This window comes from Telmatherina bonti, assembly GCF_933228915.1.
Source record: "Telmatherina bonti genome assembly, chromosome: 5".
NCBI classification, from domain to species: domain Eukaryota; kingdom Metazoa; phylum Chordata; class Actinopteri; order Atheriniformes; family Telmatherinidae; genus Telmatherina; species Telmatherina bonti.
This window is the reverse complement of record NC_136623.1, coordinates 20,331,945-20,355,713: the sequence shown is the minus strand read 5'-3', so window position 1 is coordinate 20,355,713 and position 23,769 is coordinate 20,331,945. Positions and strand designations below refer to the sequence as shown.

General features: G+C 37.2%; 1 protein-coding gene across 1 annotated transcript in view; it reads left to right on the top strand.

The window, feature by feature from the left end:
• The window catches only part of kcnn3 (potassium intermediate/small conductance calcium-activated channel, subfamily N, member 3), a gene marked incomplete at its 3' end in the record, with an annotated part of 71,116 nt that overhangs the window by 19,284 nt on the left and 28,063 nt on the right, over positions 1-23,769 (top strand). The window contains exon 4 of the mRNA XM_079241327.1: positions 23,317-23,613. Within this exon, the coding sequence (XP_079097453.1) occupies positions 23,317-23,613 (297 nt within the window). The remainder of the gene's footprint in view (positions 1-23,316; positions 23,614-23,769) is intronic.

Here is a 23,769-nt window from a genome sequence, read left to right as displayed (position 1 = left end):
AGGGCTGCAATTATTATTATTATTTATTTTATTCATATTTATATATATAAACTTGAATGAATTAAGAAAAGTCTTTTGAAAGTGGTGTAAGACTTGTTGTATTAACTCTGTAGTGGGCACTACAGTAGGTACCTATGTACAAGCTTTTCATTTACATATTCAGGAGTGAGGATGGTATATTTGTAAGTGAAGCACTTCAGTGGATATTAGCGAATTATCCAATACATTACAACTCACTGAAGAATAAATACATGTGTGATATAATTAAACATAAATGCATACATTGTAATCACACGAGTTTGCCTTTGTGATAAATAGGAAAAGAAAATTATACAGCCATATTTTATCAAATATTTACATCATATGATTATGTATTATATTATAAATATATTATGTGATGCATTAAAATAAATAATAAATCATAATAAATTCAAAATATCACTAATAAACAAAAAAGTATGATTGCATATGTCTGTAGAGGTAAAATACTGTATTTAAAAAACGTGGCATTGTTTTTTTTATTTATGCTTGCATGAAAAGGCTTTTTAAATTTAGCTTCTTTTGGTAAAATACTTCTAACAGAGTTAAAGGAAGTACTAAGTAAATTATGTCTACTATTATCATTATTTTTGTCATAATTGAAGAGTTGTCTTGGGCGTTCTATGGTGCATTATGATAAATGCATCTTGGAAATCAGTATGTTCTAATAACAACTTCCTCTGCCATTACAAATACATTACCAGGCATGAATGATATTCTCTGCCGTCTACCTCTGTTCCTGTTAGCTTTCACGGCCATATAAAAAATTTAAGATGTATTTTTCTTGCAGTAAATAATAGCAAATGACTCATTTAAATACTCTCACTCACCATTTTAGGGGAACCCGCCGTCTGTTTACATTAGTTCAGCAGTTACTCATCTTTTTAATCGCAATGTTATTTATAATTTCTGAATACTATTTTTCATCTTACCATTGTGTACTTGGCTGCAGCTGCAGCTTTGTGATCAGTGCACGAAAAGGAAATAAACCATCCTCTGTTTTTGTCTTGGAGGCAGTGCAGTGATAAACACAACACAAAGAACAGTGAACTTCTGCAGAAACTCTCCCAGGCGATGTGCTTCTGGCTGACAGTGGTTTAGATATAAAGCCCAGTTTAGGATTTATGTGAGCAGACATAAAGACAGCTGCATTTACAAAGTGTCAGCAGATGAGTGGGATGATAAAAGAACAGGTGAAGTAGTACATCTGAGAATTCAGAGTTGGTGTTGTTTTTTCAGACATTCAGTCATGAGATTCAAAACTGCTTATTCTTCGCAGACATTTCAGAGTAGATCTGATTTTTTTGAAAATGGGTCTTTCTCTAACTTAAATTCCATTCAATTTTGGTAGCGATCCAGATCTGCATCTAGGAACTTTTTAAAGGATCCTTTACCAATATGAGAAGGGCCATTATAGTCAGGGTGCTTGGACAAAAATACAAAAGAAGGTCAAACACCACAACAGAGCGAAGGCACTGTGGATGCATTGTCAATGTACCTAGAAGTCCAGTAGTGTTTACATATAAATGAGACAGGGTGGAAATCACAATATGGGTAGAAAAAAGCTGCTTGGTGAAGGTCTGCCCTCTCAGAGTGCTTTTCTAGTGATTCTTGTAATAATAATTATACTTCCTCATATATATGACCGAGTTCATTATTTAACCTCTTTTCATTAAGCAATATTTATTTCATTGATTAATTATTTATATTTAGACACCTGACTTTTGCATTTAAAACACTGACATGCTTAGTTTATTGATAATGATCTGATTATCCTGCTACCCTGTAACTATTTTTTTGGGAAGGTTTCGGCATCCTGTTTGCTTGGCGGAGTAAAAGCATCAAGATATTCAGTTGGTTTGAGATTACCTGGTTCACTTTAAGACAGGGGTAACTTTGGCTCCTGAGAGCCACAGTCCTGCAAGTTTTAAATGTTTCCCTTCTCTAACACACTGGGTTCAAATGAAATAGATCCAACAGCTAATCAAGTTCTGCTTTGTGTCTCCATCATATGATTCAGGTGTGTTGAAACAGGAAAACCTATAAAAGGTACAGCACTGTGGCTCTCAGGGGTCGGTAAGGTTTCAGTAAGGTTCATGAAAAAGGTTAAATTACAATGTTACACATGAGCAACATGGCTTCTTTGCAAGAAATTTTGTGTCAATTTTCAAAGGTACATTGTGTTTTGAAAAGCAAAGCAGAGTTTACCTTTTCAAGAATCTGTATTTTGTAAATTGGATGCAATAATGAGTTGGACAAGGTCTTTCCACCCCACCTGCTCCCTGTACGCTAAGCAGAATCCATCAGTAGGTATGAGAGTGATATTAAAGTTGTCATCTAACTCTTGGTAATATATTAAGTAAGAAAACAGCTATTTTTTTTCCTCAGGATTGATTATTTTAAATACAATCCCATCTGAGGTCCGTCTGAGCTCTGTCCACATTGTACACATTATGTTATCCCTCAGGCTACAAAGATAAACCCAGGACCCAGGTGTGTGTCGACTCCAGCCAATTAATGGCATTAATGAGAGTCTTAGTGGGATCGACAAAGCAGTCTGGATGGCTTGGCAGCATGTAGATAGACATTGAATGGTAAATACACATTCAGCTAATAATAAAACTCAGTAAATGAAAAAAAGAGCACATAAACCTGTAAACACACAGAAGTCACACACAGACTCAACCTCTTGTAAGGCTGAAAGAATCAATCAGAAATGCTTTCATGCTTCATTATATCTGTTTTGCTGCTTGTCATTTGACTAATACAATGGTACCACAGTCATTTAGCTGGGGTTTTCATCTGAAGCCATTTGCAATCGATGCACATTGACTATTTATGGGACTCTTACGGGACCTAATGAGTGTCCCTCTGCCAGCCATTACTCCCACCAGCTAAACCATGGAGCCACACTCTTCTATCTAACTGCACAACAGCCTAAAGCTCAGATTTTTTATCTTGATTTCATCATCACAGCTTTATGTTGCTGGAAATATCTATTAAAGCACCAGAGAGCATGTCATGGAGATCCTGATACATTCTCTTCTGTGGTTTAGGGGTTTTTTGCAGATCAATAACCATAGTAATATCTTACTCACTGTTATACACTGATTGACTGATAGAGTCATATCAGTTCGTAGCAGGGAGCTGTTGTGTATCAAAATTTATGGAGAAAGTAGGCGATTTAGTGTTGGCACATATGGCACACATACATGAAGGTGAAGTTTCATGTATGGTTTATGATTATAAAAGAGTTCTTGTTTCTGCTCATGTAGTTTGATGTCACATTTACATACAGTCAGTGTTCCACCCACGCACACTGTGGCTGTTGCACGTGATGGGCAGGCTAATACCAACAGGAGATTGAGAGCATGTAAGGCCAACAGAGAGAGATAAAATGTTCTTCGGTTAATCTAACTGAGAAATAATTCCTTTTGATTAAATTAAGTTAGGAGTTTGGGATGGCTGATGTCAATACATGAGTGGGATCCCCAGCGGGCTGGCGGAAGTCATGTTGAGATTTAACCCCACATTTAATAATAGCTTGAATTAGGAAGGTGATCATATGTGAGCAACATCGCACAATGGCAGATGGCAACTGGACTGAATAATTCTTGTTTACAGCGCATTTTGTAATGTTTTCTAGCATATCCGTGGCTTGCAACGCTTAAATTTAAAAAATCAACAAGATTTAACATGCTATATAGGCTTTAATAATTACAAATCATTATATCTTAACAACCTTACTAATTCAAATGAAAAACCAGGTCCTCTGAAAAAAGTTTAGAATTTATCAATGCTGAGGAAAACAACTTTACAGTTAAACTTAAGCCTTGTTTAAAAAAAAAAATAATAATAATAAAATGAAAATCTCACTGTTTTTCTGTATTTCTTGTCTAAATAATATTGACCAGTGTCAGCTTTTCATAGCTGTTGCCGAAGTATTTGGGCGCTTCAGTCAATACATTGTTAAGGCTAACAATACGAATTGTGGAACAATGGCTGAAAAACACTGGAATTATCTATTCAATACATAGACGGGGGAAAATAGAAACTCTTTCTAAAGAAGGAACGTTTTTAAGAAGACGTGGTGAACTAATAGTAAATCGCAAACCTCCCGCAGATGTGAAGACATTTCATGCAACAAAAGCCCAGAAACACAAAACTTGACAACATGGTTCCAAATTTCCACAGAGGCATTGTAGTAAAGTTTTTATATTAGCAACATTCTTTTAGTATGTAGTTTTATCTTTTACTTTATCTTTCTCTGGTATTAGAAAAAATATTTTTCGTTTCCCTTTACTCCATTTTATTTACTTTATTTTATCACTTTTTTGGTACTTTCCAGAAGTATTATTCAAGATAATTTACAACTTGCAGCAATAAAAAAAAGTACATTTTTAACTTCCACAGCCATTACTGGGGTGAGTGGCAGCAGGTTGCTGATCAGATGCAATTAACGGTTGACTCAGAGCACCGAAAAAAAAGCTGTTTTGACACTTGTTTGTCTGGAGCATTCAGGCGTGTTAATACAATGGCACAATGTCAGAGAGGGAAAACATCAGCAGTGATCTTAGAGAGACAGTTGTCCACAATCACTCTGAGAAGAGTTATAAACCAATTATTCTACAGTGAGCAGATTATTCTGTAAACACAGGGAACAGCTGTCAGTCTATAAACACATCTCAGCAAGTTTCCTCTCCAAGCTCAAACTCTGCAATTGTAGTGTCTGACTCTCAGCATCTGTAAGCATGACTGCTAAGACTGCTAATTAACTTTAACTGTACAAGATCTTGCGATCGGTCCACATGTGAACTTAGGAATGACCTTGTCTATGTTCTGGGAGCTGATACAAGGGTTCAGGGGGATTTTCCAGAAATTGGCTTTGGAGTCCTCACAGATCATGCAGATCTGTTTCTGATGCCTAACTTTTTGCAATAAAACTTTATCTTATTCATCAAGTCGATGTCCAGAGAACTTTTTGCATCCAAGCTGCTTTCTTCAGCTCAACCTCTTCAGAATACACCTCACAATAATCAGTGAAATACGATAAAACACAGTTACATTTCTGCTATACAGGCCTCGGTTAGCATGTTGAATATTAATGTTCAAACAGTGCAATAGATAAAGACTGGAAAAGTAGAGTTAGTTTGGAAGGCTTGTCAGAAAACATCCTTCCTTCTCTAAGAAGAAAATGATAGCACACTTAGATTTGCAAAGATGCATCTGAATGAACCTGAAGACTTCTGAAACAAACTTCTACCATCTAAATAAAAGTGGTGGAAGGTTGAAATGGATGTCTGAAATGCTCTGGCGGGAACTTAAAAGAGCTCTGCACAGAAAAACTGCCGTGAAAATACCTTTCCTGGGCTATTTTCTGAAAACTCCTTTAGTGTAGCAGCCTAGAGTTTTATACATAGTTCGTCGTGCATTCAAAGTTTTTTTTTTCTCATAATATCTCATCGATTATTGATGCTACTTTTATTATTGAGCACCTGTCTGCCAGAGCCACGCCTGTTTACCTTCGCACAGCCAGTTTTAATTTGCCTGTTGATATTGGTTGTTATTGTCCGATTGCTCAAACACAAACACACCCACATTATAAAAAACAATGTACTATTTAAAATGGGAGACATTGTTCAGTAAAGGCTTAATCTACAGACAAGGATTACTCAGCTGGAGCATTTTAAACAAAACGTAATAGAGAGAAGAATTGAAAAACCAGTACCACTTAGAAGTCGCTCCAATCCGAATTGAGCACCACTGAGCCTATCAGTGCTTCTATGGGTGCTGGGAGGTGCTCAGCCGCTCAGCGACTACAAATAGACAATGTCAGACATGCACATCTGTTTGATGCCAGAAGAGGTGATCTGGATTGTGTCTATATTTAACTGAAAAACATGACAATTGCACAAGCTCTAATGTGTGCATTGGAAAGCCCAATAATACTGACGGAGCAAAGAGCAAACCTATATCCTTGTATGTAGGGGCTCAAAGCCTAAACCCCACTTTGCTCTGTTTTCTTTACATAAATGCAGTTAAGTACTTGTTAGAAATATGACTGTTGTTCAGATAGGATTTTTTTTTTTTTTTTTAATTAATCCAGTTGTCAGATTAGTGGAATAACTTCCCATTATCTCTGGTTGAGAGAATTTATCACTTAAACTTTGATATTTCCACCTCCTGCTGAAAATATTTTCTGGACAGTTAAAAAAAACATTGTTTTAAAAAAAGAATGGACAAGTTCCTGTGGAATCACTGGTTTCCACCTCTTCAACCAGAAGCTGCAGCGCTACCAACCCAGCTGGGGCACACATATTTTAACACTACTGAAACTGGTGTCAGAGACTCTCACTTATCTCTGCACATATTCATTTTATAATTTGAAACAAAGGAATAATTGACCTGAGACATCCTCCGGTTCCTCTGGTGCATTTGGTTCCAGCGTGTCTGTTTACCCTTCTGCTTTGAACAACTCCACTCAGGATGGACTTGTCAATTACCCCAACCAGCTTCTCATTTGTGGGAATGAACTGCGGCATCCCCCTTCTTCTATGGTGCAAACACTTCTCTTGTGGACAGTTATGTGCTTTTTTCCCCTCCACTTTAGTGTCTAACAACTTCTTTCAGATTTCTGGAACTGTCCAGTCCTCTAATAAGACGTTGTTCACAGCATCTGCTACCTGCTGCCACTCTTGCCTTTCTTGCGTTGGTGATGCCCATGTTGTGCTCAGAAAATAAAATCAGTAACATTTTTTTAACATTTTCAATCATCATCTCAATCTTGTATTCTAAAAAATTCAGCTTTTTTGCTCTTTCCCCCTCCTGTGATATCATTTAGATGATATTGATGAACATTTAGAAGTGAGGTTCACCTGAGCTTTTACAGCCAACATATGAGCAGAGCAAGGTGTTTCCAACGTGCACCAAATTTACTGCTGCTTCTGATTTACAAACAGAAACAGACGAAAGATGTGCATTCATGCTGTTTTATAAATACACAAGTTTTTCTGCACCAGATTTCCTGTTTTCTCCATGTATGCTACTAGTCGTGATATTTTGCTATGCAGTTTTTAAAATGAGGCCCCGGATCTGCAGTTTTGTAATATCAGTTTGAAGATATTGATCAGAATAATTTTTATTACATTGGTTGTGTGGAACTGACAGCGTTCTGACACCATAAGTCCACGTTGTATGCTTGTTTCCTCATAGAAAATTTGGTCAGGAATTGAAAACTGGATTAGTAAGTTAAATTAATCATAGTATGGATATCAATAATACCTTATCAATCATCACACCATGCAACAGGATGTTTCTTAAATATGCACACACATCCTACATGCATGCATTTATGCAGTACATTTGGTCTCTAAAGATCAGAACGATGTTATCAGATTTAACTGGCATTTACTATATGTCACCTTTTCCTTTCACTTCTTTCTTTCTTTCATGTCTTCACATCTTCCGTTTCGCAGTACTCTCTGTTTACCCCATCAGTATAGCTCTCTTTGTCTATCTTTCTTCTTTTTTCCCGTCCTGCTTCTCTGTCATGATCAGATTAGATTTGTCTCCATTTTACTCCACTGGGCCTCAATTCAATTTTGATGCTGAGTTTTACATCCTTTCTTCCAGACTCCTCTACTCCCTTGTTACATAGAAGTCAGCTTATTACCTGAACTCCCTTCTCCTGATGTGCTCTGATACATGCTTCTCACAGAAAAAAAAACTCTTTCCGTTTGTCAGTTTTTATTTTTTGGATATTTTGTAACTGTGGGATTTTAACACATTACTTAAGATGAATTAATTACAAAAAATAATAATAATTTCTTAAAAACACATTTAGTTTGATGTTGTTTTCCAAACAAATCTGAACATTTGTCAGTGCCCTTTTTCCTGGTACACAGATTACTCAGATGCACATAGAGCTTAGATAATAATTAATTTTGTGATATAAATGCCATTATTGATTCTGCTTATAGATTTGATTCTTTATAGTTTCACTTATCAATTCATCACCCTATTTTCTATGAAGAAATGAGCATACAATACTGATTTGTTAAAAAAAAAAAACACTAATTAATATCTAAAAAAATCTACGTTAAATAAAAAATCTTTAAATCTTTGTGAAGTCCACACAAACAATGGAATGAAAACATTAAAGATTCAGACATTGGCTGAGTGAATTCAAACTGCTGTTATGTTAATTAGGAGACAGACAACAGTGAAAATCAGTACATTCATCCAGAGGCGCCGCCAGGAATTTTGGGCCCTATGAAAGACCCCACCACTTGTTTGCAACTTTTAGAACTTTGTTTTTGCTGCAACTGCTTCTAGCAGATCAAATAAATAGCTTTTCATGGGAATAATAAAGATCTGAGACTGTATTTAACAAATGTAATTAAATCACAATATACATGTTTAACTAGGCTATTTTAATATTGATCGTCGCCTTAAACCATTACAGCCTGTTGTTTGTTATTTACTACTGATTATTATGTGATAAAGTAATGTTTTTCAGTTTCTTTAAAAATATGTTTCATTTTAAATATGATTTTGAATGATAAAGAATTCTCCGACTATCTGTATTGATGCCAACTGGCCTGAACACAATGCTGCTTATCTTCTCCACTGGGACAGGGAGAGGATACTGGAATAGAGATGGGATGCTGGGACAGGGAGGAGACTGGGACAGGGAGGGGACCCTATTAATTAATATATTATTTAATATCAATATAAATATATGTTTTGTTCATATTTACTGTCACTAATTAAATGTTGGTTAAATCTGTGAGGTTTGTGGTGTTTTCCTTTCACCTGGTCTGGTTGTGTCTGAATGTTTGTGAATTCTCAGACCTGTGAACTTTCGGACTTAAAGCTTGGCCTCTAAATTAGGTAGAGACACGTAATGGTCTTATTATAGAAACTGGAGACTCCGGGTTTCATTATTTTAAATGAATAAATAAAATACAACACTTACTCTTTATTTTAGAAACACCCCGTGTGACGTGAGTCTTTCTGTCTCGCATTGATAAAATCCACTCTCCTGTCCAAACCTGTCACCACACACACTAAATATGGATGTGAAGCTTATTTTATTTTGCCTGATATGTGCTTGAGAACAGAGTGAATATGGAAATAAAACAAATCATGTATGATCAGAGGATTGAACGCACTGCACCGGTGCATTAAAAGCCCTGCAATTACAGGGAACATTTCTAGACCCAGCCCGACGCAACCAGCAGGAAACATGGGGGAATTCGCCCTGTACCTCCAGCTGACATCATAAATGATGGAATATTTGCAAGCTCAGACAGTGAAGAAGGCGAAGTGAACATAGCAGTTTCCTGTACATTGCTAGCTTTTTTTCCTGAGCAACAGATTCATTTCAACCGATCACAAACTAAATGGCTCTTGCAAACTGCTGCTGATGAAACTGATGCGCTCAGACGGGACTAAACCATTTCATGCACTTTCAAGGGCGTGTTTGGTCAACATCAATTTTTTTTGGTTATCTTTTTATTTTACTGCTATATTTTCTTATTGTCTTTGAATTACATATATATTATTTTTATTCATTCATTCATTCATTTTCTGAACCGCTTATTCCAATTCAGGGTCGCGGGGAAGCTGGAGCCTATCCCAGCCGGCTTTGGGCGACAGGCAGGGTACACCCTGGACAGCTCGCCAGTCCATCGCAGGGCTATATTATTTTTAATGAAGGTTTAATAATGTTCTTAGAGAGTTTGCAATATGACCAAGCCAATATTTGTGTCAATACTTCATTATTATTGTTTAAGTTTAATTTCTGCCTGACCTGTGGCTGCAAGGGGGGTGATTAAGCTAATTAGCAAATGACTAAATGAACAAGTTGCTAATCTCCTCCAGACAAAAATTTGGTGGGAACATTTTCACTGGGAAGAGCAAACTCACATTTTGTCAGTGATAACTTGTTGGCATCCAGAGAAATCAAATTATTCTATTAATTTCACTACTAAATTGAATTTTCAAAAAATGTTACGGCTTCACGTCCGGCACATCTCCAGCAAATACTCGACTGGTCTCACCCAGGGAGCACGAAGCAGAGCAGTGCTTATCACTGAAGACTTCTATGCACAAGTGCATAGGTCCGTACAATGATTCTTTACTATAGAAAAATGAGCATACAGTGTGTATGTATAATTTTATGTATTTTTATGGACTCTTTAAGTCTGAAACAAAGATTGATTGATTGATTGATTGATTGATTGATTGATTGATTGATTGATTGATTGGTTGATTGATTGATTGATTGATTGATTGATTGATTGATTGATTGATTGATTGATTGATTGATTGATTGATTGATTGATTGAGAATTGTGTGTAATTTGCCATTTTGGGTGTAGCCGCATGTTTAGCGGGACTATTTTAAATATGAAATAAGTAACACTGACATGTATTGTTTCAAATCAAACAAAGAAAAATCACGTAGAGCGTTTGTTCCGGCTTTTCTTTCGGAGAGTGAAGCATTGGTTTCCAGTTAATGAGAGAAAGAGAAATACCCGTACATTGGAGTCAGCCAGTCTACAAAGGTTTTTCATAAAGAGGGGTGTCTCTCAGGTTTCTTTATTGTTGTTGTTTTTTTATTTCTTTCAGTCTATTTTTGCCAATCAAACTATTCAAACCATCCAGGCCATGTCGTCTTTAGTCACACTTGTTGAGTTTACAGGAATTTGAGGTGGGATAATCAGGATTGCTATTGTTGGTTTGGGAAAGATGATTGATATAAATGTGTACACTTCACACATACAGTACAATTCATTGAGCCCTTTTCACACAAAAACGATGAGTCATTGATTACAAAGAAATTACAGAACTACTCCTTTGGACCACTTAGGCTTCCTTTGTCACGGAAAATCTTTCAACCTCATACAGGGTTTTGCCTAATCATTAGCACCTTCTAGAAACATGGTTAAATTGTCTTATAGCAGAAAATGTGACTTGTTATTGTTGAATAAACAGAAAGTTTCACACACATAGAGAGATACAGAGATTCAAAAGTGGCCAACGACATGCCACTGACAACAACAGCAAATGTCCATGCTCCAGCTGCTGTTCACAGACCTCAGCAATTTCTCACAACTGTGCATCGGCAAGCACTTCCTCCTGACCGTGCTGTTTACTCATAAAGGATCGACATACGCTGTTGTCATCAGGGTGGCAGGCACTCTGCAAATTTTATTTTCTGCCTAACAGTTGGTATGAGACAAACCAACCGCTAGCGCTAATTTTACGTGCTAATTTCTGTTCGTATCACTTACTACATGAAGGTACATGAGGCAACAAATGCCAAGCAGCAGCTGTTTTCTCTTAGTCTCAATTATTGAATGTAATTGATAGTAATTTTTTTTAAGTTTAGAAGGCCAAACACACTATTCACTTGGCCAAAACATCTAGGAATTCATGTAGAAAGGGTTACTGGCTGCAGTACATGATTTTAAATGCACTGATCTGGACGGTACTCTCATGTGCAAATGCTCTCATCTCCACAAGCCGAGAGTATCCCTGTCTGCCACCAGATTGTTATTGCAATTTTTAATTTATACGTTTATAAAATGACTGCATGAACATTAAAAAATATTATTTTTTTAGATTTTTTTCAGATGTAGGAATTTCCACCAAACACTAGGTGTGAACACTGACCTCTGAGTCTGAAACTAGTGACTGCGAATCAAAACCTGAAGTTCATACGTTGTTCAACAGATGATGGCAGTCTAGGTTGTTGAGTTATTCTGCATTTTAACGCTTCACTTTTATGTGAGGTTATCATCATAAGGACATTTTTTTATAGCGTGTTTAGACAACTGGTGAGAAACCTAAAAGTTCAGGTGTAAAGAGTAACTGGGTGCCCCCAAAAGAGTGGAGAAAGCCACGCTTAAACCAAGTGTGTATTCTCTTAATATCCGCATTGGACTTTCCAATGCAGATCTTAAGACTTGTGTCATTGTTATGTTTCTGAATGAAATAGAGCCACACTCTGCATCACCTCTTTCAGCAGAAAGCAGACGCACATGTCAGACATTGTTTATTTGTAGCCAGTGAGCTGGCGAGCACTTGTCAGCACCGATGGAGGCACTAAAACGCCTTGTGCCACATGATTCCAGAGCTTTAGAAAATTGGAACCAGCTCCAGAGTGGAATTGGTTTTCTCCATCCCTTGTTGTCCCCTTCCATATGTCTTTTCTTTGTCCTCCATTGTCTCTCCTTCTTCCATGTCTTCAGCTTTACTGTCTTGTCTGATCTATCAGTGAACAGACATTTTGCTCATCATGAAAAAGATAAAATAATCCATCTGGTCAATAGTGTAAGGTTTACTCAGAGTTTTCATGGATTCTAAAGACTAATTTTATATTGCCATTAAAGAAAAGAAACAGAGGTCTTACTAGTTTTTAATAGTTTAAATCTTGATAAATAAATATAAGTAAACAAAAAGACCCTGATGCAGGTGAATTGTCAGTCACAAGCTACAGTCACTTGTTGGAGTTCATTTTGGTTAAAACTGCCATCAAAGTGTTAACAGGATCCAGTGATATGTTTTTTGTTGCTTGGTTTTGTTTTCTTGATGCTTTGTTTGTTTGTTTTCTCCACCAGTGGGCCACAGTGCAAATAAGTGCAGCTGATACTCAAAGTGAAAGTGTTTCAGAGGGTTATATTACTCAGCAATGCAGTGAAAAGTGGCAGGGATAAGTAATAGGAAGCTGACATGAGAAATGTTTGAATCATAACATTTTCTGTTTTGTGCTCCATCACCTGAGTCATTGGGATTCCTGTTTTTTTTTTTGTTTTTTTTTATATATATATTTACGTGTTTGCTTTTAAATCCAGTATTCTGCAACAATACGATTCTAGCCAGGAGAAAATAAAGACTTTTAACAAAGTAGCTTGAGGTTGTACTTCAGATTTCCCTTGTTTACTGCAGCTCAGAGTAGTCAAATATCCACCAACATATTTGCTGTTTTGGTCAAGTCCAGCTCTGTTTTATGTTGGTTTTCAGTTTCTTAACAAATTCTCTAGCTAGTGCAGGAATTTTTAACCTTTATACCTACAAGCAGAAACAAAGCTAGTGAGGATTGTCTACCATAATTTCCAGACTATAAGTCACTCCTTTTTTTCACTTGATTTGAACCCTGGCTTAAACAGTGATGTGGTTAATTTACTGAATTTTACAGGGTAACATCTTAGGGGGCTGCGTGATGAAGAGAACAGCACAAGCTCAAGGGCGAATTTGCCAAGAAAAGAAAGTGACATTGCAAATGACGACAAAAGAAAGACTGAGAAAGTGTTTGATGAAGTGATTCTGAGGCTGTTTAACTCCAACACTGAAGAAGATGATTTTAGTGTTTTTTGTGCACAGGAGGAAGGTTATGGTAGCGATCAATGATCAGTGTAAGCAGCTGTGTTACAGTCACTGTTTGGAGAAGGAAACGCTTATTTAATTAACAGTTTTAAAAAAAAAAAATATTTGTGTAAATATCCCATAAATAAATTTCTATCTATCTATCTATCTATCTATCTATCTATCTATCTATCTATCTATCTATCTATCTATCTATCTATCTATCTATCTATCTATCTATCTATCTATCTATCTATCTATCTATCTATCTATCTATCTATCTATCCATATTGCTCTGACAGTCCCAAGTTTCCTTTGGTTTTGGAAGACCTCTCTACCATCAAATGCTTTTTCCTTCATTTAAGAGGTTAACTTAAACCTGTTTGTTATCACTTCTCCCCGGGTCATCGCCCAGCTGACTGAAAAGGAGCGTACCCAATGCAAAGCTCATGCAAAATGTTAGATAATTGCTGATTAGTTGACAGTCACCCAAGCTTGGAAGTATGGAGGTCAAAGCAAAAAATGATGAAGCACAAAAATGGTGAACGGTGGAGAAACATGAGTGGAGAGCTGCTATTGAAAAGAAAAGTGAAATTGGGCAAAGATCTGATTTCTGGTGAAGCAGAAGTCTTAACTTGTTTCAGTTTGTCTGTTAAATGTGGCTGATTTAAGTTTTCAAGAAACGGTATATTTTAATAACTAGATGCAAGGAAAAAAAAAAATTCATTTTCGAATATTAAAAGCCAACATTAAAAATAGAAAGTAACATGTCCCCATATTTATTGTTTTTTTTTCCTACATTGCCCGCCCTCTCACAAACTACTTTGCAAAAGAAGACATTTCTCAAGTGTTTTTTGTTTTGTTTAAAAAAAATTTTCTGTTTTTAGTGTGTGTGTGTGTGTGTGTGTGTGTGTGTGTGTGTGTGTGTGTGTGTGTGTGTGTGTGTGTGTGTGTGTGTTGTTTACAGTATTTCAACTCCACGGTATGATTTGCATAAAACCAGAAGATTGTGCTGCAGTCGGCCATCAGACCCTGCTGACTCTGGCCGGGTGAGAAACATGAGCACTCTGATATCTGATATCTGAGCACTTTGATAGTAAGAATAGTTTGTTCCAATTAGTTGACATGTATGTAGTGTGATGTTGCATAAAGTTCATTGGCAGCTATTTCATTGTCTCTTTAACAAATAACTGAGCTAATTTAATTAAACTTCAAACACTTGTATCAGTATCAGTTGCTTCACTCATTATTTGATTAGACTCACATATTAGATCAATTCACTGACTTTCCTCTATTGTGTTTCTCTTAAATCAAATCTCTGTTTTCAAGTTTTTTCTCCTGTTGACATTTTTTAATTAATTTGCCTTAATTTACTTTGCATGTCGCAGGAGATTATGACTTGTGGCACATTCTGTAATTATTAACCTATAGCTTGAAAACCAGCTGAAATTAAATTATCCAAAACTGTTATAATATTTTAAATGATGTTTTTAAGTCCTCCAGTAATCCGTCAAATGTTGATGATTTCTGATCTGATTTACATATTTGCACTAACGATGGCTGTTACTGTTATGGTCACAACAGGATCTGTTCAAACACTGTTACCACGGCAACAGTACCATGTGACAAATCATTTAGTGTTGTATCTGTCTTTGGTAAGAAAAACTCAACATCTTCACAGAGAAATGAGAAACAAGAGTGAATTGAATGAATTGGTCTTTCTTGAAATGAGTTAGATGTTTAACTGATGTGTCAAACACTGAGTGAGGTGTTTGACTTCCCCTTGATGTGTACTGCTTTTGACTTTTTAAATTCTCTGCACCTGGGTTTAGAACGATTCAAAGCAGCCATAAACCTGTATATTAATTTGGTTTTCGGCAGCAATAGTTACCACAGCCTTATAACATTATAATGTCTGGCCTGTGAATTCAGTTGCCATTAGATTTAATAGCAAAACCAATTGACTGAGATTGCTCAGGCATAATGGAAAGAGACTGAAAGACAACAGCCTACTGAAAGATCGGTCAATTAAAGCAACTTAAAGACAGTGGTTGCTATGAATCGATTTTTAAGAGGGTAATCGGAGAGATCATTCAGGGACATTTATGTACTGTATGCATGTATTAGAAGTTTTATTCTTTTACATCGATCCTAAATCTGCCAAATCTCCATAGGTTATGCCTTCTTGTCTTTGCACATGCAGACACACACACACACACACATACAAACTTTTACATGCCCAGCAACAAGACACACATAACTCTAAAGCAAAAGGGTTCGTTTTAAACCCCTACATTTGAAAGAAATGCATACTTGAAAGGAAAAATTGAATTGTTGTTAAAATTAATCTAATAGAAACGCTAAAAGAGTGTGTGGGAAGGAGATGTTTCTCCAGTCCATTTGTGCACTTTAAGCATTAGTGACTTGTGTTATTCAGTTTCTTTTGGAGGGTTTTAGAGGTGCTCCATTGATCAAGAAGACACCAGATTGGTACTAACAGCCTCTCCTAAGCAGGCGAGAGGAAACTAAAGAAAGTGGTGTTCTTCCATATGGATTCTGTTCTCTCATTTAAAGTGGACTCCAGTCCGGAAATGGCAAATTCTTGGCTGGTCATTTAATGATGTCATACAGCATAAACTATTCTTTGTCCGCCTCTTGAATGATAATGGCACAAAATGTGCTGGTGGAAAACTGCATCATCTGCTCTAGACTCTGAACATTTAGTAGGAATTTCATTCACTAATTTCCAAGAAATGTTAATTTATCAGATGGCGTTCATCTAATGCTCACCTCTGGCGATTTTTACGAACACAGCTTATCTTTCATATTTGGACTGAATGAAGGAGATTCCTTGTCTCCAGGCATCACCAGTGGAATCCTCTGTCTTACTCTCTCCTAGTCACTTTTCATTTTAGAATTTCTAGTGGTAAATCAGGCTGCATAACACACACACACACCCGAGTCATGAACCTCTCCTTTTAGTCTTACACTTTCCAACACTTCCTTTTCCTTTCACTCTCTCCTTACTTTCTACTACATGTGTACAAGCAGCCACAGGGTGTTCCCTCAGTGCTGCAATTGCAGGCAGAGAAAGTGTGTTATCCTCCTTGAATATTCATGTATATCAGGATGTGTGAATCTGTGCTTGTGTGCCAAGTATGTGTGTGTGTTTGAGTGTTTGGATCGCCCCACTTATTTTCTCCCTGTTCCAGGGATTTCCATGCTGCAGGAAACAGACATTCCCAAGAGTTGCGACTATATGTGTAAAAGAATGTGTGCATGCTTTTTATGCTCTGTCACCATCCCCTTCAGTGATAAGGACTGTCTCTTTCTCAGACCTAAGTTTAGTCTATCTCCTTCCCATGGGAAATGGAGACTTGAGGCTGATTTGTCTGCATCTGCATCTTTTTTTAGTCTTGACAGGGCTGTCTGAATTCATATGTGTGCGTGTCCTTGCTATTATGCGGTGCAAGTCTCCTTTCATGATTCTCTACATGGCTTTTGCCAAATCTGGCTGTGGAAACTGTATATAACATTTCTAACTCAAAGTGTCTGCAATCAGGGACATAATATGATTGCAAAGGTGTGTTGGCCTCTGAGAACCATAAGAGGTTGCTTGGGTAGATCATTGCAAGGGAACAATTGAAGGGTCACAGACTCCTTTAGCAGGCTGCAGATGGAACATTAGAGGGAACTGCCTGAGGTGGAAAGTGTTCTGTCAGACCTCACACACCTTAACCCATGTAGACACCTTAGCCTATCTTTTGTGCTTATCATTTTCACACACTTATCTTCACCCTTGTTGTGCCCTCTTTCTGTCCCATCTACTTTTCATTGCCTTTTCCTGTCCCTAGCCCTCTGCTATGTGATGCCACAGTTTGTTAAAATAAAAGTAAATAAGACACTTTTCCTGCCCATGATCTTGTTCATCCTTCCCCGTGGGCTTGTTCTTTATGTCAAAGTTGATTTAACAGCTATCTGACCTTTGCTTCTCTTTATGTGTTAAGCTCTCTTCCACAAACATGCACACATAGATAGACAACTCCTACAGACTTCTTACTTCTCATGCCCCTCTCTTTGGTGAGTAATTAGTTTCATAATGTTCACAAACGTGTTGTTGAAAGAGCCCTTGTTCTGTATTTAAAGTCAATGGCTAAATGCGTGCTTTTTTAAGCAACAGCCATGTGTTAACATCATATGATCCCAGAGTGTGCCCCCTTTCAGCGCTGTGAAAAACAAGGACATCTCGTATTCCTGTGGATTCATAAGTAGCCTTAAGCTACCGCTGCTAACACTTTGCGGGATATCCCAGTTGCTCCGGATGAAATGTTAGTAGAAATTGACATAAGCAAACATGCACACTTGGCAATGACGGCGGTTCATCACTACTGTTGTATTTTCTTTAAGGTTATCTGCATCTCTGGTCTATTTTCCATCTTGTCCTCCTCTGATAATAGTTTAATAAGGACAAATCAATTAGAGGGGGGTAATAGTAGCTCCTTATTTACAGAATTAGAATATGTTTGGTAGGTAGACTCAAGTGCAAAGTCATTGTCCATTGATGAAAGCAGGAATAGGATTAAACACTGGAGTCCAGATGCTGGTGTTGGTAGGGCTGAGATAGGAAGACAGGGACTTCTAATAAAGCCCTTTGGGCATGAAATGAAGGTGGATGTAGGTAGGAGGTGGGTTATGTGAAATTTAGCCTGAAGGGAAGGTAATGGTGCAGGACAGAGGACAGGCAACTGACTGACTGGCTCAACAAAAGCAACTTGCTAAAAAGTCACTGGGCCACAATGAAGACAATCATTTAAGAATGCAAAGACCTTGACACCATCTGAAAGTGGACAGGACAAAGGTAAAAGAAGGAATCCTGAATGCCAGGAAAGAGAGGAAATGACTGGGGGAGAGACTGAAGCAAGCTGAACTTCAACAAATGGATTTGCACTTGAACTGTGAAAGTTATGTTCACTGACTTTACAACCAAGGACTGATTTCACCTCTAAACCTATAAGTCTGATTTCTTCAAGAATTATTTGTGATTATTAAATTGATTTCCCAATATAAAACCATTTATTTTAGCTTTTTTGACTTGAAAGAGAATATTATAGCTAAAGCTAAAACATTCTTTATTCCATTTATTTATTTATTTATTATTCTTTATTCTTTTATTCATTTGTATTTGTTTCTAGCATAAGTGTAACCACTTTGTATTTCAGAACCGTTATTTTAATATAATAATAATGTTCCAAAGTCAGAGTTGTTAGAAGTATTAAACTTCATCAAATTTGGCAATTCGATTTCCACCAACTCCACAGCATGAGCTGCTCCTTTTTTTGTCTGAACTGGCTGTATGCTGCAAGTCATCGTGATCTTTGTAAAACAGTCTTTTTATATGTGGAGTTTACAGTACAGTTGATAAATGCTCGAAAGGAAGAAGTCCAGCTAGTCTGCTCAGAATGAAATATATGTTTCCCACCCTTAAATAGAACTTAAATGCACCATAAGTTGAGACATCCCAGTTTTCCAGCAGGATTTAAATGCAGCATGTATTTGTGGACCTGTGTGGAGTTCTGACCAGAAGAGTATCAAAACCCCACCTAAAATCTCTCTCAGCTGTATTCTCATTTTATAATTTATGATCAAATTTAGTTCAACAAAATAATACAAAAGATAATACAACAAAAGTTATTAAGGTAAAAAAAAATGTTTAAAATGATTGAGTGGTAGTTTATTAGTTTTATAATATATTGGATTTTTTTTTTAATCTGTGTAATTAAAATTGCTTTAAATCAGAATGTTGCATTTGCTTTTTCTTATCCAAAATTCTACTGTAACCATTGTACACATCTGCATATTCCAATTTTAATCTTCATATAATGTAATACACATTTGCAACCATTTTTAGACTAATTTCTCCGTGCAGTCCTTCGTCATGCCCTGCCTCTGTTCTGTTCATGTAGGGGCAATGGCATTCACTCATTCCCATTGACAGATTACTCTCCTAATGGAATTTAATTATTTATCCCTTCCTCATGGCGATTTAGCCAGGAAAAGACCAACAGCAAGAGTGTGTTGGAGCACAGGACAGGAGGGGAGGACGGAGAGAAGAGGAAGGGAGAAGCGCTCATTTCCTCCAGTGGCACTGGAAACTGGATCACCTCCGTTTTGATTTGGAGAAATGTCATTTTGAGCTAGAATAAATAGAGTGGAAGATGTTGGAAGGAGAAAAAACGACAAGTTGGACAGAAGGCCAGTTCAAATGAATATATATGAATTTAAGTGACACAAACACAGAAACTTATTTTGTTGCATTAGGACATTGCAGTGAAACAAGACTTTGCTAAAACATAACTGTCAACATTTCATTTTAAGCCAAAAAAAACAACTCTAAAAGCATATTAGGTGCGTACGTTTTGGAGAACAGCTTCTTGTTGCCAAATATGACAGTGTGAATAGATTTTTCTCCCCAAAATATGAGCAGCCACATATATGTAAACCTTTGCAAATCTCTGAAGAGAACACAAGCATTAGACAACGTGTCCTCTCTGTACCTTTTCACTCACTGTCACACACCTTGCTTTTTTTTTTTTCTTGTTCCTCCTTTTTTCTCATCTCTCCTTGCACTTCTCTCTTTTTGACTCTCTTTTTCTCCTTCACTGGGGATCCTAATTAAGCTTGGCTGCTCTTTGATGTTGTCGCCTTGGCAACAGTCACCATGACGAGGCTGGGTCTGCGCACTCTCTCTCGAACTCACTCAGGCATATACAAACACACACAAGTACAGTACGTACACACACACACACACATGCAAATGTATGCACATGGATCCTCTCCGAAATCATTAAAGAATCCAGCCAGCGTTTGACCCTCTGGTTCAAATGACAGCTTACACAATGGATCAGTTGTGTGTGTAGGCTACACATGTGCACGCATGTCATCACCATGTGTGCACACACATGTAACAACAGAGTAACAAGGAAAACACAGCAGCCTGCTGTGCAGGATGAAGATAATGATGAATTCTGTAGTGTGCACATCCACAAGTGGTTGAGGAAGTGGCAGGGCTGCAGTCTGACTTCATCATGACAGCGATCAGTTGGCTTAGAGACACAACTGTCATGCCCGCTTGCTCTGAAGCTTGACCTGTTTTTGTACTTGTTTTGCTTTCCTAAATAAATGTTTGTGTGGGTTAAAAGCCCTTGAGATGAATCATGTTGTACAGAGCAATTGTTAGAGCACTGGCTGTATCTCCAGGCAGTCCAGCATCTGGTAAGCTCAGCTGATTTACAGCAGGGGAGTTCCTCATTTCTCTCCCTGTGCCCCAACCTTTCTGTTTGGTCTGTGTTTTCTGCTTCTCTCACTCTGTCTTTAACCTCTTCTGTCCACAGCAATAATATACCTTGGAGACATTATAGAGTTGTAATGCTCTGATTTAATTTAAGAAGAGAAAAATGGTGTTCCTGCACAACACAATTTCAGCCCTTTATCCATCCTACACCAGTATGGCTAAAAATTTTTATACAGGTGTTTGATTCATCTGAACTTGTGTGATACATTTACAGAAAAGTCCCAAGTTATTCAGATTTGTCATTTTCCAGATATTTCATCACTACTATGTAGCTCTTCATTTTCTGTACACTTCATCCATCTCTTTCCACCACTTTCACCTCTCATTAGTCCCACAAGCATCCCCTCCTTCTCCCCCAGTTCCTGTCAGCACCGTCTGGAGGAGGGCCGCATGCAATGAAACTTGTTCTTACCACTTCCTTGTAACGGCAGCTTTGGTAACAATATCAAGAGTAACCACAGCAATTACAAACACAAAACATCCACATAAAAGGAGGGAAAACTGCAATTAAAGTAACACAGATTGAGAGAGCAGACATTTAGTACTGGGGAGGACAATAAATAATACATTTTGTTGAGATCAATTCCTCCAGAGATCACCAGTAGTATATAAATTTATATATATATATATATATATATATATATATATATATATATATATATATATATATATATATATATATATATATATATATAGAGAGAGAGAGAGAGAGAGAGAGAGAGAGAGAGAGAGAGAGAGAGAGAGATGTATATACAACAGGCTTTTTAATTTATCTATCTTGATTTGCCCCAATGCAACATTTTTTAATTTAAACATATTTTGGTGAATGACTGAATCAAATAACACAGCCAATACTGTAACCTCAGTCTCTGTTCATGTCTGGAAAAATACATTTAATTTCGAAACAGTAACAAGGACATAGAAAAGTTTCTCTAACCAAAACTGAACAGACCTAAAGTTACATTTCCATTAATTTAACCTACAGCGCTCTCATATTGGTCTATTATAACCCTTGTCATGGTCTATTTCTTATCTTAGAAATCTTATCTTATCTTAGAAAAAGTAAAGTCAACTGGGAAATGACCAAGTTCTGTCATAACGTGTTGTGTTCACAACTAACCTTTTACAAACAGTCCATAGTCCATGGTGTCCATGACAACAATGGTTGGATTTTTAATCAGAATACATTTTAGGCCATAATTTTGTAATGTATTGTTTGAAAGTTACCAGGAAGCAATAAAAGCAGACTGAGCCTACCCTATCCCCCTTATTTTGCTTGCAAACCTTGTGGCTTGTTTAAACAACAGATTTGACAATAATGTCTGCTCCAGTACCAAAACACTTACAAAAAGCTGTATTTTTTTGTTGTTGTTTGGGGTTTTTTTTTTAATCTATTTTTGGTGCTTGTAGTGACAGCATTTTATAGGACACCATTTTTAGTTATATCAAACGTTTTAAAGAAATGACAGATATGAATGATTCAGTTTATGGCTTTATTGCTCTGAACATGTAGATGATAAAGAAATGTAACTCAGAACCCGATTATTTTGCTGTGTTAGCCAGTTTTTGAGCAATTTCTTAAAGTGCAATTTCAGTCAAACTAAACTGTTTTGGTATATTTTAACATCCTTGAGTAGTTAAATGGATTTTTTTTTCTGATTTTACTTTAACAGACTAAAATCACCATGGCACTGTCACTTATTTGCTTAATTTGTTACAATTTGTGAAAAAAGTCAGCAGTGGGACGCTTATTTGTGGCAAGTACGTCTGTATATTTTCTTACAAACATGATTCAATCATTTTAATAGAGCAAACAAGGTGCCCTGTGGTCATGGATTTGAAAATGTATTCACCCGCATGTTCAAATCTTTTTCTTTTGGGGGGGGGGTCATAAGTACTAGATCAAGCTGGTCTGAGGCTGATGAGCAGGGAAACAGTCTTTCAGAAATTAAAAACAAAATAGTTTGTATTCATGATTACATCAGAGTTTACAATATGTTATATTATACAGTAATTTTCCAGACTAATTAGTTTCCAAATTTATGCAAGCCAGTCGTTGGGGAGAACTTCTGGTTTTTCATTAGAAGGGGCATCAGGACCTTTTGCCCTAATCTGCTCATAATTGCGAGGCTCATGCCTATTATAAACCAACAGAAGCAATAGAGCAGTGGTAGATGTGGTAAAGTAGAGTAGAACTAAATAAATAGTGATATTTTGGTAATTAGAAACATGTTTTACATAAGAGTCAATGCTCCAGATGACTCAGCAACTCTGATTTAATTTTAGCAAGACAAGCCTTGCAGGTTAAATGAAAGCAAGCCAAAGATCTGTATGGCGAATGAACTGCTGATTAAATAGATGTAGCTCTCCATTTCAGGAAAGACATTTAGTCTGATTTGCTGCAGGTTTCTATAATCATTGCATCAGTCCCACTCTGTCCAGCAGCGGACTGTGCCAACAGAGGATCATTGTGAAGGTTTAACAGGGACGAATTAAAAGAAGTGCTGCACCTTTGCTCATTTGACTCTTCTCATGCCCTTCCTGCCCCTGCAGCTGTTTGTCATCGACAATGGAGCGGATGACTGGCGCATCGCCATGACAATGGAGAGGGTTCTGCTGATTGCTCTGGAGCTGCTGGTGTCTGCTGTGCATCCTGTGCCTGGGGACTTTAAATTTCAGTGGCGGGCACGGCTGGCATTCTCATATGCACCTTCACAGGCCGAGGCTGACCTGGACATGGTGCTGAGTGTGCCCATGTTCCTGCGCCTCTACCTCATTGCCAGAGTCATGCTTCTTCACAGCAAACTCTTCACTGATGCCTCCTCTAGGAGTATAGGTGCCCTAAATAAGGTCAGAAGCATTTTTTTTCATGTTGTTTGTTTATTTGTTTGTTTGCATGTGTGCCTGTACAACATGCTGTCAAGAACGCCATTGTCAACAATTTAGCTGGAGTGACGTAAGAGAGTTGTAAAGGTATTAAGGTCAAGTGCTCCTTCCTCTTAATCC